This window comes from Aphelocoma coerulescens, chromosome 2 (genome assembly GCF_041296385.1).
Source record: "Aphelocoma coerulescens isolate FSJ_1873_10779 chromosome 2, UR_Acoe_1.0, whole genome shotgun sequence".
Classification (NCBI taxonomy): Eukaryota; Metazoa; Chordata; class Aves; order Passeriformes; family Corvidae; genus Aphelocoma; species Aphelocoma coerulescens.
This window is the reverse complement of record NC_091015.1, coordinates 14,598,052-14,615,675: the sequence shown is the minus strand read 5'-3', so window position 1 is coordinate 14,615,675 and position 17,624 is coordinate 14,598,052. Positions and strand designations below refer to the sequence as shown.

Here is a 17,624-nt window from a genome sequence, read left to right as displayed (position 1 = left end):
TGAAAAGCAGGTGAATATTAGGCAGCGATCAGTACACTGGAAACAAAACAGCTACTTGGAGTAAAAGAGGAACTCTCAGAGAAAGAATGTCTGTGTCTTATCATGGGAGAATTCTTTCAATTCTTTTTCATCTATCCAAGATGGATAGGGTGGAAGTTGATGTTAAAAACAAAACAACAAAAACACAAACCAAACCATATGCAACTAAGAGAAGCCATGGCTACTGGCACATTTATGAACTAGAGAGAGTTCAGAAAAGTCAAAGTAATCCCAGACTGCAGGGGTTGAAAGTCTGATGCACCATGGCTGCAACCAATTTCCATAAGCATCAGCTGGGGGGGTGTTTCTGTTTTGTTTGGTTTCAGAGTTTTGTGTGGGTGTGGTTTTTTCTGTCATAAACAGTCTTCTGAAGACTAAAACTTAAATATCCAGATTTCTGTGTGGGAAAGCTTACTTGTACTAACACAGGCTTAAGAGGGTGGAGACATCAAGTGATCACAATTTAGAAGGAGAAAACGGGTCGTGAAGCCAACCAAATGAAAAAGAGTATATGGAGATTATTTAAATTTTAAAACCACATGCAGAGATAATAAATGGAATAAATGCACAGAGAAGTTCAAAGATTTTTCTCCTCTTTATTTAAACACAAATACATTTACAGCATGCAGGTAAGTTAAAACTATATGGCGTCTTCCCCAAACCAATTGTTTTAATGCATCTTAAGTGTACTGAAGTTAAATCAGATTCCACAGGTAGACTTGTCCTCATGTCAAATTTAGAGTTACACACAGTAGTGAGTCAGCATTTAAGTTATGTAAATAATTTAGTTGTTCACCAGAAATAAATATTATTTCACCAAGTTCCTATCCTAAACCATCTTTTAAAAATATGATCTAGAGGAACATAAAATTAAGAACCATTCAAAGACTCCAAGTTGAAATAGCAGTGTTGAACATTCCCTGTATAGACTGAATATTTTAATTTACAAAATACAGTAATTGTCCTGTCTGGCTGACCTATGACAGCCAAACCAGAAAGCAAAGGAAGTTGTGTGTTTTTCTCTTCTTTTACATTTTAAGAGGCAGTTCTTGGTAAACTTCATAAAAGGTTTAAAATAAAAAAAAGGTTTAAATATAAAAAGGTGATGTACACTGAGCTACACACTAGTTACTATTCAATCTAATTTTTTAAACACAGCAATTTTCAGCACCAAAACCCATGACAATTACCTACAGGAATGAAACCCCCATTCACAGGCATGAGAAAAAAAATCCTGCTTCATTTGAGTGTGTTGTTTTGTTTCTATGATTGCACATTGACAAATGAAGGCCTGAAAACCTGTAGTTAACATTGAGAAAGATAATGGTCAGTGCTGATTCCTTGATGAGAAATTTAATTAAAAATATTTTGTTGTTTCTTTTTTTTTCCTCAGTATGCTGCCTTCAACTGTGCTCTAAAACAACTGCAAGTTTGGAGTGTTTGGCGGCCTTAAAAAAAAACTGTCTTAAAAGCTGAAAACTCCAAAATAGTGGGATTTCCAACTGATACAATCAAACTTGAAAAATCAAACTATTAAAAATTCAGACTACTGTAGATATAGAAAAAAAGTGGTTCAAGGTCTAAAATTTGACTATACTCCATCATAATATAAATATTTTGCCTATTTTAAAATATAAAAATTGAAAGTGACTTGCTCTCTGAACAGTCATAGAGTTTCTACTGTTTCCACAATAACTGAATACCCAGCAAAAAACTCAAGCCAGAACAAAAAGTTGTATCAACCAGGTCTGAAAAACCCATTGAATTCTTCCAGCAATACTAAGTTCCTTCTTTCTTAAAGACCTGGTAACTAGTTTCTATACAGAAGGCTGTTCTAAAAATTATAGTGGCTAAACCCTATCAATAAGTTAAGTAAATTACACTATAAAAGTTTAAACCCCAGATTCAGCTCAGTGAGAATACCGGAGCTCAAAACAAAAAAAAAACCAAACCAAAACAAAAATAATCAAACCCCCACATTTCATTTTGTTAGCCACTTTACAGGACTTTATTGCAAAGAGAAGAAAAATATTCAACAACTACTACTTTGGACATTTCATATACCTACTTACAAATGGATTACAAATACAATTCAGGGTAGCACTTTTATTTCTTTTATTGTTATTTTAAACACATGCCTCTGGCATTTCTGGATACATCCGTTTTAAAAAGTTGTGTCCTTTATTTACGTATCTGAATGCATTGGCCTGTTGTTGAAAAAGGCTTTTTAAAATTGAAAATCAGAATTTTAGCCAAAAATTCCAGTACTGTATGTAGTGGAATATAAAGTTACATTTTAGATTGCCCTCATTTCACTATTACAAATAGCAAAAGTGAACCGTCATAGATACAGACAAATGGACAGACAGGCTCATCAGAATGAAGCAGAATGTTTTCACTCCACCAGACTGTACTGTGTGCAGAATCAGGAACAGGACAGATGGGATCATCCATTGCCAAAGTCTTTTTTGTAAACTCAGGTTTACTCTTATTACTGTACAGTATTTAATTCTAAGTCACCCGGTCACCGGGCATTCCGTGAGAGAGCAGCTGCACAGCCTTGCTCGTACTGAACCCTTTAGGGCGGTGGTGTCGCGCGCGGTGCCTCGTGGCAGCCGTCCTAAGCACCTCAGGATCCTCACACTGTACAGACACAGTCAGTTCCAATGCTCGATGCAGCATTCCAAAAGAAAACTGTAATGTAGAGTGCTGCCCTAATTCAGTGGGACATGTAGTGTTATATGAAGTGACAAAAATGAAAGTATACTTAAACACTGTTGCACATTCCCTAAGACAATAAGATGTACACAAATTAAGCTAGAAAATTTGAACTAAGATTTTCTCAATGTACATTCAGCTTGGCACAGTGCAGACTAAATTTAAGACATGAAAGACAAACTGTGTAATAAGCAGAGCTACACTTTAAGTAACATGTCATTTTTCAAGACGCCAAAATTGCACTCTAGTTGGTTTTTTTTGGGAATCAGTTAGCAGAATTTGTAGAAGGGGGAAGAGCTGTACAGGCCAGGTATAATTTATACAATTTTCAAAAAATAATCCTACAGTCCCCAAAAGGAGAGATTATTGTCATGGAATGACTCCCTCTACACAATATCCAATCCTCCTCATGCTGCATTTACTTTTCAGCAACTGAAAATGAGAAAAAAACCAAAGTTAGGCCAAAAAAGCAAAGTTATTTACATTTACAGTAGACCATGTCACTATTTACATGGCCTTTAAGAGCCCAGTTCTTAAACCACTCAGGTAAGTGCTAATGAAACATCCACTTTAAAATAAGAAATTACACAACACAAAGCATTTAAGCAATGCTGTCTGCTACGAACAAATTTACAGCACGACAAACTGACAGGGTATGCAATCTCGACTGCAATAATAATAAATAATTAAAAATAAATAATTTAAAAAGTAAATAAAAAAAACCATTACAGACAGAAACCACTTATAGCCCAGCTCCATTTCCCATGACTGTTGCTGCTTTTCCTGGCTAGTGGCAACTCCTTGGTCATTCAAGCTAAAAGTTATTCAAAGTTGAAGTACCCTTCAGTTCAACCTCTTTATTTACTAAGAGACATTACTGAACAGAACCAGGTACCCTGCCTAGTACTACAACCCAGTTTTCTCTGAACTGGAGAGAAAGCTTGGATAAGTCAGTCAGCTAATGAAAAGAAATGAATAGAAACAAGATTCACATAAGCTGTTCTGGAGCCCTTCAGAAGAGGAGCACCCAGGTTTCAAGGACCCCACCCCATTTTAGATGTGTTTCAAACTGAAGATGCAGATAACCTTAACTAAGGGAATGTCTAGAAGACATTTATAGGCACATTCAAAAGTGAAGGTGACAACAGAGAATATAAAGTAAAGCATTACTGTTAGGTGAGCAACAGATCAACCAATATAAAGCAGATATTAATTAAACAATATATGATTCTGTAAAGCAACTTAAACATACCAAATGCCATACTACGTGCATGTGTATATAATATAATAAAATAATGTATATAATACTACTAAGTGTAGTTACTTTGGAGATTAGAGATGTTTTCAAGTATGTGCACATTTAATTTCAATTGCTATAACTGCATTTGAGCTAGGCTAACATTTTAAGTTTACTGGATGAGGACACGAATTCTGTTAAGTAATTCCAAATCACTGACACATAAAGCAGTGTGCAAACACAGAAGCAAATAAATAACATGTAAAAATACGATAAATTTTATTTCATCACTGAATGTTTTCCTGAAGAAAACCATATTTAAAAAGATATTAGCAAGACAAAAGAATTTAAAATGTCTACTCTTTTCCCAAACAGTGGCTACTGTCTTTGACTGGCATCTACCTCCAACTGATTGTTTCCACATTTTGTTCTACCCCAGGAGAACACCATCAGAATTACCATTTTACACCAAACATGTTTTAGAAGAAAAGCAGCAGCATCTTTAGTCAGATATACATTATACTGTTCCACTGGCTATAAAATTCTGTAAAAAAGAGAAGTTAGTCTGACTATTCAAGTGACTTTATGCCACAGAATGAACTGTAATAAACCTAATACAAAGTAGTTTGCTCACACATTTTAGAAAATGCTACAAGACAAACTTACACTTTGTCTTGCCGTCCACCTCCGCGCAGCACAACTGGCTGGCTGTTCTGAGTGAACGCACCTCCACCACGAATTGCACTTGGATGAGTTGGAGAAGCTGCTGGATGCTGGCCAGGGCGGATAGGCTTAGCTGCATGGCAAGAAATGTGACTTACAAATATATACACAACAATTGTACCTTGGATTATTCAAATTTACTGATACCATTAGCCAAATAATCACAACTGAATGCACTTTGAATAAGAAAACAAATTTAGAGGATGGCATTCTGAGAACGTAACAGATTAGTGTCAGCTACAACAAACCCTGGAAAATAGACAAGGTTTTGCTTTTATTGCTTCCTGTTAAAGCACGCAAAGCTTCTGATAGAGATTATCTTCACATGAATTATCTGTCCCACCTAATGTATTACCTTCTATGAATTCTATTTTTTGGCAGTAAGAACTCAAATAAGACACAACACTAGACAGTTTCATGAGAGTTATGTATCAGTAAGCAATCATTATAGCTGCTGTCCTTCCCAAATCTACTTGATTGATAAGTCACTACTTACACTCTCTGCAGGTGGTTCTGTGTACCAATACTCCACAGATAGCAGTGCTTCATCAATCTACCATCACATAAAAATAAAACTTGCTCTATAGCCCAAGTAAAAACCTGGCAGTATTGACAGGTCCTTCACAAGCTGCATACACTTAATAAACTGTATTTTCAATCAGTTTTGCACTTAGCTCTTAACAGAACAGGCATAATGTATGTGCAGGACTTCACAAAGTCCTAAAATATTAAAGAGAAGCACCTAAAGTTTCAGCAGGCAAAAGTGAATATAAAGAACCTACAGGCAGCAGCTGCAGCAGAGAAACACTTCTCAATTACTGCCTTATAGGATGCTGATCTCCAGTAAGACATGACTGGTTCATCTAGATATTTAAGCACAAGAGGCTGTATACCTCAGGTGAGCTCACTAGAGAATTGTTTGTTTTCTTGGAGACCACTTGAGAGAAAATTAAGACAGAAAAGCACCTGTCTGCAAGCTGCCACTTCATGTGACCAAAATTTTGTAACTATTTTGCAACAGCTCTTTGCAGACCTACAGAATATGGGCAAAATTTAACTGTAACACTAATTTCAGTCACATTAACATTTAAGAGAAGTATATTGATGCCTTTAGTTCTACAGCTGTAGTGTAATGTGCACGGTTAAGTCCTCCACAGGTCACACAGCTTCTCAGTCCTCAGCACTCGACAGAGTAATGGCAGGTGGAGGAGCAAAGGAATATGACTATGCTACCTCCACCTTCCCACCCCTTTCTGTTTTTCCATTACTTTCCCCTAGAGAGGGCTGTGGATACTGGTACGTTTTGGAACAAAGAACTGAAAGGGTAATTAAGGATCTTTGGATGTTGTGGGTTTCTGTCTGCCCCTCTCCCCCGTAAGGATCAAGTCAATTTTGTTGTTGTTGTTGTTGAAGGTGATGGCTTAATCTTTCTTGTTGCCTTGAAATACCTATTTAGTTTTAGAAATTGGAATGGAATTGTAATAATCTAAGAGATTAAGACTCACATGCAGTGTACTGCTTCTTCTAGGGAATGTAAGATATTCAGGCTAGAATTCTAGGCTGGTAAGCCTTTCTCAAAGCCATTTAAAGTAAAAAAAAGCCAAACAACCATAATGTACCACCTGCACACACAGTCTGTTAATCAAAATGTAACTCACAGTAGAAAATAGATCACATTTACATGGGCAGTTTCAGTGAGGGCTGAAAGATGTGCATATACCGAGGGATAAAAACAAAAGTAGGAGACATATAAAGCTTTAGGGGGCAAGGGATTCTTTACTCACCAATTTGTGCTGAATGTCCTCTTCTGGCCATATTCTTGGATCTTACAGCTTCCTTTATACGATCTACTTCTTGCTGATACCGCTTGCGATCACGAGAGGCGTTCTCTTTGGCTTCCTTCAGTGCAGATTCCAAAGCTTTAACTCTTTCAGCTGTAGCTCTAAGTCGCTTCTCCAGTTTAGGAAGTTCGCAGCGAAGATCAGCATTATCACGTACCAGCTACAAAACCAGAATTGATTATTTCCTTGGTATCTCTCTTCATAGGGAGAGCTAACCAGATAACCTCCCCACCCCTGAAGAGGCAAAACAGCAGGGTTACTATATTAACTTTGCTTAAGCTTTTAGTAAATCTATGTAGTTCAGTGACATTAAGACTGTCATTTGAAAAATCAAGTACTGTGGAAGAACCTGCTACCCAACAGAGGCACCTCTTCCATCAGAGACAGGCAACCATCCCCTAGACTGACGCATGAAGTCTAAACTTGAACTTTTTCAGTTTAAATGCAGCTATTTTGTTATACACCCACATGTACTTAAATTAGCTAATTAATTTATGTTACAAAACAATAGGCTAAAATTTTCCTGTATCAAGAGACATACTTAAGATGTAGAAGTATCTACTTATAAGTTACTTTATGACCAATAGGCAGTTGCTTCTGTAATAACAAACCTGGAGCAGTTTTATTAATATTTGAAATGAAGTCTCACTGTACCTGCTTGTGAACCTTGGTAAGCTGTTCAAGATTATTCTCAAGGAAGGAAATCTTCTGTTTTTGTGCAGCACTGCCCCCTGTATCATCTGAATCGATCTCAGCACTCTGCAGTAACAAAGGCACGGGGAGGGAGACATGAGGCTGAGTACAAATCTGATCTTGAATATTAGGATCAAGCCAGAGGAATTACACCAAATAAACACCAGTTCCTAATTTAGTTCTAAACTAAAATTTATGTAACATTCTCAGAAACAAGCTTCACTATAACACCACATTACCTTTTTCACTCTAGTAGCCAGATCTTGAACAAACAGCTTCCGAAGATTGTGAAGAGTCTGAAGTTCTTTTGCCTACAGTTAAGGACAAGAAATTAACAAAACAACCCAAACAAACTCTGAAAGAAAAAAAAAAAAAAAGACAAATATTGACATTTGCTTTGGAATATATTCTGACTATCTTACCACAGTCTCTTCCAAACCCTTTAAATCTTGCCTCGCTTGTTCCCGTCTGTCCTGCATAACCCTAAAAGAGAATAAATTATTCCTGAAATATCCTAGAAAAATTAGAAATTTTAATGTTTTAGAGAACTAAACACTGTGTTGTACAAATGAAAAAAGTCTTTTGGTTAAAGTCTTAAAGATGTAACTAACAGATGACACCACAGTCAGAAATCTGTATGGCATGGCAGGGTGGGATTGGGGGAGCTGCAGAAGGAAAGAGGGATGGTACTTTTAGTATTGAATACAAACAAGTACATTCAGATGCATAAACTATAAAAGTTTCCAGAATAGTAAAAGACAAAACTCTCAGAGTCAGCTTCAGAGTGAATACTTGGGGAGATCTTATCCTACAAATGTTCTTAGCTCTGACCAGCCAAGATGGTAAGTATCGTGTGACAGATTAAAAATTTTCTCTTTGTTTTGATTAACACCTCACCCTCAACACATTGGCAAGACCAGCATCACAAACAACGATGTCAGTGTACAGGAACATAACCTGATGATTATCAGTGTACAGAGCTGCTGTCTTGCCAGTTAATGTGAAAGCATTTTCTGCACAGGAAATGTTCTTTCTCAGAACTGTAAGTCAGTGCAGTTATCAAGATGACAGAATATAGGAAAGGAACATGCACCTCTCTTTTTATGACCTGAGATTATAATAGAAAAGCCAAGGACAGAATGAAAATGAAGTGTTCTTGTTAATTAGTTAAAAAGCTTCTTTTCCTCTTGAAATTTCTTCTCACTCAGTTTCACTACTAGCTCACAGTTAAATCAGTAAATATTTGATATAATTAAATATTCCTAATAGTGTCAGTATCCTATCCATTTTCCAGACCTCTCTGTGTAAGTAGTTCCAGGCATCTTATACAACTCCAAATTGAAAAAATTGAAGTGAATAATGTGCATTGTTCCTGGCCTGTCATTTGCCATGTGCATTTATGATGGACAATGGAAAGTAACTGGATTCAGAAAGACTGGAGGAAGACACAGAATACAAAACTAATTTTTAAGCTTCTTTGCAAATCTTTTGAAGAGGAATGTTTCTATACAGCAAGTGCTTTAAAGTGGTCAATGCTAGATGTAGCTGAGTGTGCAAACTGAAATAGGAAGCAATAAGGTGGTACATATAGCAAATCTTACAAGACAAGAAAACCTATTGTAGTTAATATAAGTTTTGTAATCATTGTGGCATGTAAATAAATAAATCAAAATAAGATGGATTCACAAGACCAGAGTACTGTTAAAATGTTACTCTTAAACAGGATAAACAAAAAAAAAGTTAAAAAAAAAAAAAAAAAGAAAAAAGAAAAAAAAGCAAGTGTTGCTTCTTGGTTACCAGCACAGAACAATCAGGTCCCTCTGATTACTTCAAATTCCATGATAAAAACCCCTGAAAACCACTGTGTGTGTTTTAAACACAGCCAAAAAGCACTTTTCAAAAAGTACTTTTAAGTATAATGTATTTTTAGCTTCTGTAAAGATAAATATGTATGTGCCAGAAAGGGGTTGCAACTGATACACTTAGAAAGACTTCCAGGAGATTAAGGTCAGCTTTCTAGAAGCTGAGAACTGTTTTCCAACTTGACTCCTGGATACTTACCTGCAAGCAGAATTTAATTCCAATTTTTGCACTAACTTTTGAGTCTCTAATTCACTAACACATTGTATGTAGTCAAGCAATGAAGCATGGAACTGTTTAAGAATAAACCAATTAGAGCCACCTAACAAGGTAAATCACATAAGAACCATAGAGAGAATAAGGGAACACAAGAACCAGAAAAAGAGTAAGGAGATTTGTTAGAAGACTCTTGTAGTTTTACAGAATGCAGTATGTAGCTGCAAATTGAAAAGTTAATTACTCCAATCCATAGCATATTAACAAAAAAACCAGTTGTGGCCTTCATATCTTACATAATTTTACTTCCAATTTTAAGTATTCAGGCAGTGAGAAGGTTTTAAAAAAGGTTCAAGAAGGCCTCTCTTTAATAAGCATACTATAAAGTGAAAGGCACTTCATCATATTAGGTCACTAGTTTATAGAGTAAGTGTCCCCACACACATTTGTTTCATGTGTCATTATCACTTACGTAAGTTCATGAAGTTTTCTGCTTTTTTCCTGATCAGTCGCTTTCAGCTTCTCGTGCTCGACTCTCAGACGTTCCTGTTCAAGCATCATCTTCTGGTTTTGGCTGAACACAGACAGTAAGTATTTCATCAGCTGAAACTCTCAGACACCACATTCAGTAACAAAATAGAAGACAGAAGGACAGTTCTGGAAGAAACTCTTGCCACTTCCTTCCGATTGTACTGTGCTTCTGCACTTGCACAGTCCAGAGACATTTGGCACCACTAAAATAATGACAATTACTTACTCTTGAAGCTCAGTGATGAGCTTCTCCTTTGCATCAACTTCATCTCTCAGGCTACTGATTTGTTTCTGATGCGTCTCACGATGGCTCTGAATTTGCTGCTCCACAGCTTGCTATTAGTAAAAACCAGAACATATGAAATGCTCTCAGTTACCACCAGACTTCACTCTGTGGAAATTTGGGTCATTGGGGTTTTCTTTTTTAAAAAATTGAATTGGTTTACCTTGACTTCATTTGCAGTTTGAACCTTATTTAAGTGCTCTTTCTCCATCTCATGGACTTTTTCTAGTAGGGACAGAGAAGAAAAAACACATTTTAGCCAGGTATCTAGGCAATCACATGGATGATGGCACTAATTTCCCCCTCCTTTGCCAACACCTTACAATTTGGAAAAAGTCCGCTCCCACCACAAAAATTAATTAAATTTGTAACATCTTTAATCCTATCAGTAACAGTTCTTGCAAACAGCAAACGTATTTTACCATGGATTAATTCTGCATGTTCAGTAGCAAAAACTCTTTCTATAGGTCTACCTTTCAACTTAAGCAGAACAGAGCAATTCCCTATTTATCACTATATTCTTAAAATGGTGGTGATGGGTGGGGTGTAGGGAAGCACATCCTACCCTGTGCTCGGAGTTGAACTAATTCTTCATTAAGGGAATCCACAGATTCTTCCAGCTGCCTCTTTTTCTGTTCCACATTCTGAAGATATTCAGTCAATGACTTGATCTTGGCTTCATGCTTGTGGAATGAAAAGATTCATTTACTTTGGAACTAGGTACCATGGAATTACATCTGCATAAATGGTTCATACTTATTTTTTACACAACAAGTGACCTCATCTCAAAACAAAAATGGTGCCAACTAGACTCTTAGAAGAATATGACTACTCAAGTAGATCTATAATGTAGCCTGTAAGACAATGTCTTTATTCTGGACTGGCATGAAATACATTTTTGGCTGGGAGAAGAGATATTTTGAATGTTAAATACTAACAGAGGCAAGAGAGGTCCACTGTACTTAGATGATTGCTCTGAAATGTGCTTCTCCTGATTTAAAAATAAAAGAGGATTATCTGTATGTAAAACAAAATACAGAAATATTAAACTGCATATGTAGATTACAGTTATCAGAAGTGTTAGAAGTCACATTACTTATCTTTTCTAACAATCACATTAAAATGGCCTCTCTCACATTAGAAATAAATTTACTCTGCTATGCAAACCTCCTGAAATTTTACTGTGCTATTACCTCTCCCACTTTCAGCTTGAGGCATTAGCAGGCAGAGTGCCCACTAGTCACTGCTTCAGTAAGACTTATATTTGAAAAGAATCCTGTGATGGAGAACATGGACTCCAGTATCTAATACAAGTGCTACAAAAGCATTAGCAGGCTACAGATATTTTGCAGAAATTCTGACATCTTGTCACACTGAATTACTTAGAAGCATCCAAACCAAAGAGTACTAAGGAAAAAGCTGAGTCTTATGGCTGTTTACTCACAGTGCACTTTGTTAGGTGCCAAAAGAACCCCGCAACTTTTTTTTCCCTGATAGGTTAATGAATTGAACTTATAAAGAACACTGTACACGGTAGAAAAATATTTACCTGTGAGATCCGGAGCTGGCAGGCAGCCAACTCCTTTTCATTTTCTTCCATTTTCTTATTGCTTTCAGCTTGTGTGCCTTCTAACTGCTTGCAACGCTTCACCATTGTTTTTACTTCTGATTTCATTTTGCTAATGTACAGTCTTGCAACTGTGAATTCTTCATCTATCATGCCAGTTCCCTCAGGCTGCTGAAAAGGGTGGAATAGCACATTTAGAAAGCTCAGATAACAAAAGTGAACTAAAGGTGCACTGGAGCAGCTAAATGTCCAGGACACATCCCCAGCCTCAACTGATAACCACAGAACTTAAAAAAAAACCCAAACCCTTATACTGTATTTAAATTTTCTGATTGTTTATTTAGTGGTTTGCACAAAGATGAGTTGCTTGAAGAAGGAAATACAATTCACTATCGATTTCTAATACTGCTTACATTCTTGCCCTATAGCCATCTTCTGGATTTATCTCTTATTTCATGCCCTCATTCTGTTTTTAATACGAGTATCATCCTGATTGTCTCTGTAGGTTTGTATTAGATTACCAAGACAATGCTGTTGATTAAGACCTCTTCATATATCAGTTTGACAACATGAATGAGAACACTGCTTCAGAAAAAAATCATGCCTGCTCCTCCTTGTCTATGCATAATCAAATTCTGTCTGGAACCTGATTAAGTCACCATATAAGCAATGGAGGAGCTTATGTCCAAATTATTAATATACATGAAGCTTCCTATGGTGGTAATTTTTACCATACTAGGAAAATGCCCCCACCTATCCACAATGTACGTGTTTAATACATGGCACTAAAGACAGCAGTGATTAACTCTTACCTTGACATCGTTATTTCCTACTGCAATTCCAATCTCTGCAAGATCTTTTAGTAAGGAGGCCATCATTTCTGTTGCTCGTTTCTTTTGATGGTTGGTCATTTCTTTAAGTTTCTGAAGCTCTGCATCTATACTGGCTAAAGTGACCTACAGTAAAAGAAGTTACCCTTATTTAAACAAAACACACTCTTGCTCTTGGAATTAAGTTTCACACTATTCACAGAGTACCAGCATTTCTTCTGAAAGAACTAAAAAAATAATTGGGGACAGAGACCTTCAACTCACAAAATGTAATCTTAAAACTCTGCAGCAACATTAGTGTTATCACTGCTAAACAGCATTCAGAGTTATATACAATTAAATATTGCAGGGAATCACATTTATAGAAAAAGGGTAAATGGACAGCAAGTCCAACACTTTTCACCATATTTCGGTAAATGAAAACAATTTCAGCTTCATATGCACAGCTCTTAACTCTTCCCTACTCGCAAATCAAAAAATGACAGTACTCTCCCAGCACTGAGATTTCATAAGCACACCACTTACTCTACAGCACTTTTTCAGCTGGTTTGAGCTGCTGTGGTTGTAGTGGCTGCAGCTCAGCAGCTCACATGCTCAAGAGTCCACTGTTTGTTGTCCAGTTTCAAAAAAACACCAGAAGTTTTACAGCAGGAAGGTTTCAGGCAGAGATGCCAAAGGATGGCTACTGCACTGGTTAGCTGTGCCAGACTGGGATTTTATCTTAATTTTATTTTATTTTTATCTTAATTTTATGACACCTCTGAACAGTTGCTTTCTTGCAGATTGAGAGTTATTCATGACATTCAATGGATGCTAGTTATATCATCTAGAATCACTACCTATAAACTAATTAGAAACTACATCAATAAAGCAAACAAAAAACCTCCTGCAGAAATCAAACCATACATTTCAGAATCATACACATACACAGCAAGCCTATTCCAACAGACTTTAAATGCTGCTTACAAGACCATAGATTCTCTTTTGGCCAACTTTCAAGTGATGTAAGCTACCAGTAAAGATTACTCAGCTCAAATACTTAGAAGTTGAAAGAGAAGTTGCATGATCTTGTGAACTTCAACTACAACATTCGTATTCTATCAAGTCAAATCTTACTAACTGAAAATTGAAAGCCAGTCACTAGAAGACCCAGACCCTCTTATTATCATCTTCAAGAACACAGAAGAATGAGACTTGTGCCATTAATACTGTCTGCAATACCAGCAAACATGCTGATCCTTTCCAGTACTTAGAATTTTAGGATAGTAGGTAGAGTATTAACTGCTTAAAACTGATTGAGGTCTGCCAAATAACTGGCTACCAAAACTGTCAGCAACTCTACAGGTACGTAAGGAGGTGCACACTATTCTGTGAGACTGATGCTGCATCTGTATTTTAACCAGGGTTATCTTTTGGAATACATCCTCAACTACTCCTTTCAGAAAGTAAACCAAACTGCTTGTTTTTGAAAGCATCAAGGTAAGTTATTTCACATTCCATACACACAGCAGGCAAACACATTCTCTTCAAGAAAAGCTGTAGCATGCTCACTGCAACTTCAAGATTGGAAGAAGCAGATTCTTAAGTCAGGATTTCCCCAACTGCACCAGGAAGACAAACAAAACCAGGATGTAATGAAAGAGTTAAGTTTTGACATCTAGGGTACTCCTGAACACTCTTTAGGTAGTAAAATGCCACAAGTGCTATCAAGGTCAATAATCACCATATATTTTTTCTTAAGCTTATAGATTTTAGAAAAGAATTCCCTGCAAAAACAAAGTAAGTTTTAGACTTAGGCTCTCATTTTCCCCTTGTGAAATACTTTCAAATAACTAAGAAATATGGGTAAGGCAAGCAAAGTCACACTAAAGACTCTCAGTAACTTCTTATCCCAATTTCATACCGATTTTTGATTGAGTTCATCACTAAGCAGTTCATATTCCTTTGCCTTATCTTCTACTTCCTGAGACTTTTGATCATAGTTCACAGCTAGCTCTTCAAGGGCTTGTAACACCTCTTTCACTTCCTCTTTAGAAGCATCATTTTCAGCCTGAAGGCGATTCAACTCTGCTTGCAGGTTGTCTTGGTCCCGTCTGGTTGATGCCAGAAGCTGCAATATTGACAGAGATTTAATAAAATTACAACAATAAATAATCATGAAGAAAATTCCACGTATGTCTTGGATTTTATTAATGCTTTTAGCTACTACAGTAGAGCTTTATATCTACATTCCTAGTGACTAGCTTCATGCAATAAGGATACCAAGAACAGAATACAATGAACAACTAAATTTACCATCTATATTCACAGTTCTTTAAGTTTTTTAAATATCTTAAAAATGGAAGTGATTACAAATGAAGAAATATAGGGATAGCAACTAGAAATGCACGTGGAATATTTCAAGTTCTCAAAAAAGCCACTGAACACTACTTGTGAGTCTGAAATTGTCAACAGTCTAGGGACTAAACTTCCAGCATTTTAACACTTAGCTGCTGAAGAGTAACTAGACAAAGGGTACAATTGCTAAAGAAGCAGATTTATTTATTTAAATTAGATTCAACAGTAGCTCCAGCTTCCCATTTCCTTCTGAATGTGCACACAAGGATTACCATTTTTTAAAAATTTTGTGCTACAAAGAAATAATTTTTCTAATATTTTGGCTAAATGAAATTTTCATTATTGATAGGCATCCCCCCCCATTAATTAAATTATATCCCTGTCAACATATGCATACAAATCATTTGAATATTCTAGGAAGAATGGTCTGAATTAACACATAGATACTTCTTTTTTCATTATGGGCAAATACATTTCCCTCCTCTCTCTTCTCTCTCTGTACTGCAACTGACCAGAAGTAAACCTTAAAACAGATTTCTCACATTACATCAAGTTACTTTCAGTTTTGACAACCTGCTAACTTTGCATAGGGAAGTGTCTTGAGGTGACTTTATGATGTGTATCCCATGTTGCTGCCCTATGCCCAGGAATTAACTTTGTGCCTTTCTATGCCTCTAAACTGAGCCTGAGAGGGGGAAGGAAAAAAACAGAGCAAAACTTTTTCAAAGCAGTTTGCAGCTTGTTCAAGGTCACACAGAGATAGCATTTTTTTCCAGCTGTGGCAGAAGAGGGAGGAGGCACCCGGCTTGCTGCTTTCCAGTCAGCTTTTGGCCAGTGGTTCAGCTTCTTTTTCTCCGGAGAGAGACTGAGAGTTGATTTTTTTTTTCCCCTTCCCTGGAATTTCAGATTTTCTCCCTTTTCCACTGGACTATTAGAACACATCAGGAGGACTTTCCACCGGGCACAGAGGGCCTGGCCCTGGGCCAAGCCCCAACTCTGAGGAGACCAAAGGGAAGACTCGAACACTTTTTCCCAGATTTTTTCTCCATAGCGAGAGATTTTATAATTCAGCATTATTTTCCTTTTCCCATGTGTTTGTTAAATAAATAGTTTTATCTCCTTCACTTTCCTTCAAGGAAAATTTATTTTTCCCAAACCTGGTGGGGGAGGGGTGGTTGTGCCTTCCCTCAGAGGATGTATTTCTAAACTTGGCCAAACCTGAACAGGAAGACAACTGCTGCTGTCTTTGCATAAAATACTTCCAATTCCTTCAGTCTTCATGGATACTTAAGATCTAAGTAAACTGGTTTAAGTTTAGCCATCAGCACAGTGTAAGCAGGAGGAATGAATAGGCAGAGCATTTAGATAAGGCATAGGAGAGAATTATTATGCCATAGCAAGGTGTCATTCTACTCCCTGGTCATAAACTGTGACCTATTCCAAATACCTCCAACTTCTTTAAAGGAAAGACAAATGAAAATAAAGATGCAAGAGCAAAACTCACCTCTTCTTGATCCAACATCTGTGTCTTCAGTTTTTCTACTAGTTGGCTCTGCTGATTAATTTCTTCATCCTGCAGTTGAAATAAGACTGTGTTCATTACACTGACAAATACCACTCAGAAAAAAATAATTTAAGAGAAAGAAGATGCTAGGCATCTAACTTTTCCTTATTCTGAGATAATTACACAACAAAGCAATAAAAGTAAAAACCAATCCTTTTCATTTCACTGATTGATTCATTAGGCTCTTAACCTGGCATGTACGTAACACACCATGCTTCAGAGACAAAAGTCTTACACCTGGTGCTTTTGCAAGTCTTCTCCAAGTTTTTCTAACTTCCAAGAAACAATTAATATTTAATTAAAAGACTTTTTCTATCCAAATACAGTACTACCACTTAAATTTGAGATTATATTCAAATAAAACATCCAAAACATGGGAAGAAAAAAGTTTTGTCTTCAAATTACTCATTTTCCCACTTCCATTATTTTCCAATTGAGAAAGGATACTCCCTTAGCACCAGATAATGCAATTTGATTTCTCTCAATCAGAATTAAGAGCAAGCACTCTCAGCAAATACTTAAACAAGTTGAGCTAACAAATGAATACTGGCAAATTAAATACGGAATCATAGAATACCCTGAGTTGGAAGAACTGACAAGGATCATCAAGTGCAACTCTCAGCCCTGTGCAGGACACCCCGAGAGTCACACCCTGTGCCCGAGAGCATTGTCCAAAGGCTTCTTGAGCTCTGTCAGGCTGGTGCTGTGACCACTTCCCTGGGGAGCCTATTCCAGTGCTCAACCTCCCTCTGGATGAAGAGCCTTTTCTAATATCCAACCTAAACCTCTCCTGACACAACTTCAGGCCATTCCCTCAGGTCGCAAGAGTGAAGAGATTTCTACCTGCCCCTTGGCTTCTCCTCCTGAGAATGCTGAAGACACATTATACAATAATATAGTTCAAGATATATTTTGAAGAGATCTTACATTAAGTAAGAATGGCATACCTTGTCATCCAGTTGTTTGTAAAGTTTGGCAATTTCTTCCTCACATTTCCTTCTCTCAGCATCAGTGAAATTGCCAGTTACTCCAATTGTGGTAGCTGGTTTATCATTAGTAACAGTAATATCCTTGTCCACTGCAAAAGCTTCTAAGTTGGCTTTCTCCTTGTCAAACTGTTCATCAACTGGTACAGTCTCCCCTTAAAAATACACTTAATTTTAGTACAGTTAGCCATGACATATT

General features: G+C 36.9%; 1 protein-coding gene across 2 annotated transcripts in view; it reads right to left on the bottom strand.

Moving 5' to 3' along the window:
- Positions 1-615: 615 nt before the first annotated feature.
- The window catches only part of KIF5B (kinesin family member 5B), a 35,819-nt gene continuing 18,810 nt past the window's right edge, over positions 616-17,624 (bottom strand). The window contains exons 12-26 of one of the 2 annotated variants that reach the window (XM_069006516.1): positions 17,387-17,580; positions 16,380-16,448; positions 14,442-14,648; positions 12,521-12,664; positions 11,691-11,876; positions 10,707-10,824; positions 10,305-10,366; positions 10,085-10,194; positions 9,800-9,901; positions 7,674-7,734; positions 7,491-7,562; positions 7,213-7,317; positions 6,502-6,718; positions 4,661-4,790; positions 616-3,189 (exon numbers count right to left, since the gene is read on the bottom strand). In XM_069006516.1, coding sequence (XP_068862617.1) covers positions 3,183-3,189; positions 4,661-4,790; positions 6,502-6,718; positions 7,213-7,317; positions 7,491-7,562; positions 7,674-7,734; positions 9,800-9,901; positions 10,085-10,194; positions 10,305-10,366; positions 10,707-10,824; positions 11,691-11,876; positions 12,521-12,664; positions 14,442-14,648; positions 16,380-16,448; positions 17,387-17,580 — 1,784 coding nt within the window. In that variant the 3' untranslated portion in view covers positions 616-3,182. Of the gene's footprint in view, positions 3,190-4,660; positions 4,791-6,501; positions 6,719-7,212; positions 7,318-7,490; positions 7,563-7,673; positions 7,735-9,799; positions 9,902-10,084; positions 10,195-10,304; positions 10,367-10,706; positions 10,825-11,690; positions 11,880-12,520; positions 12,665-14,441; positions 14,649-16,379; positions 16,449-17,386; positions 17,581-17,624 lie in introns of both variants that reach the window. The other variant, XM_069006514.1, reaches the window with a different exon arrangement.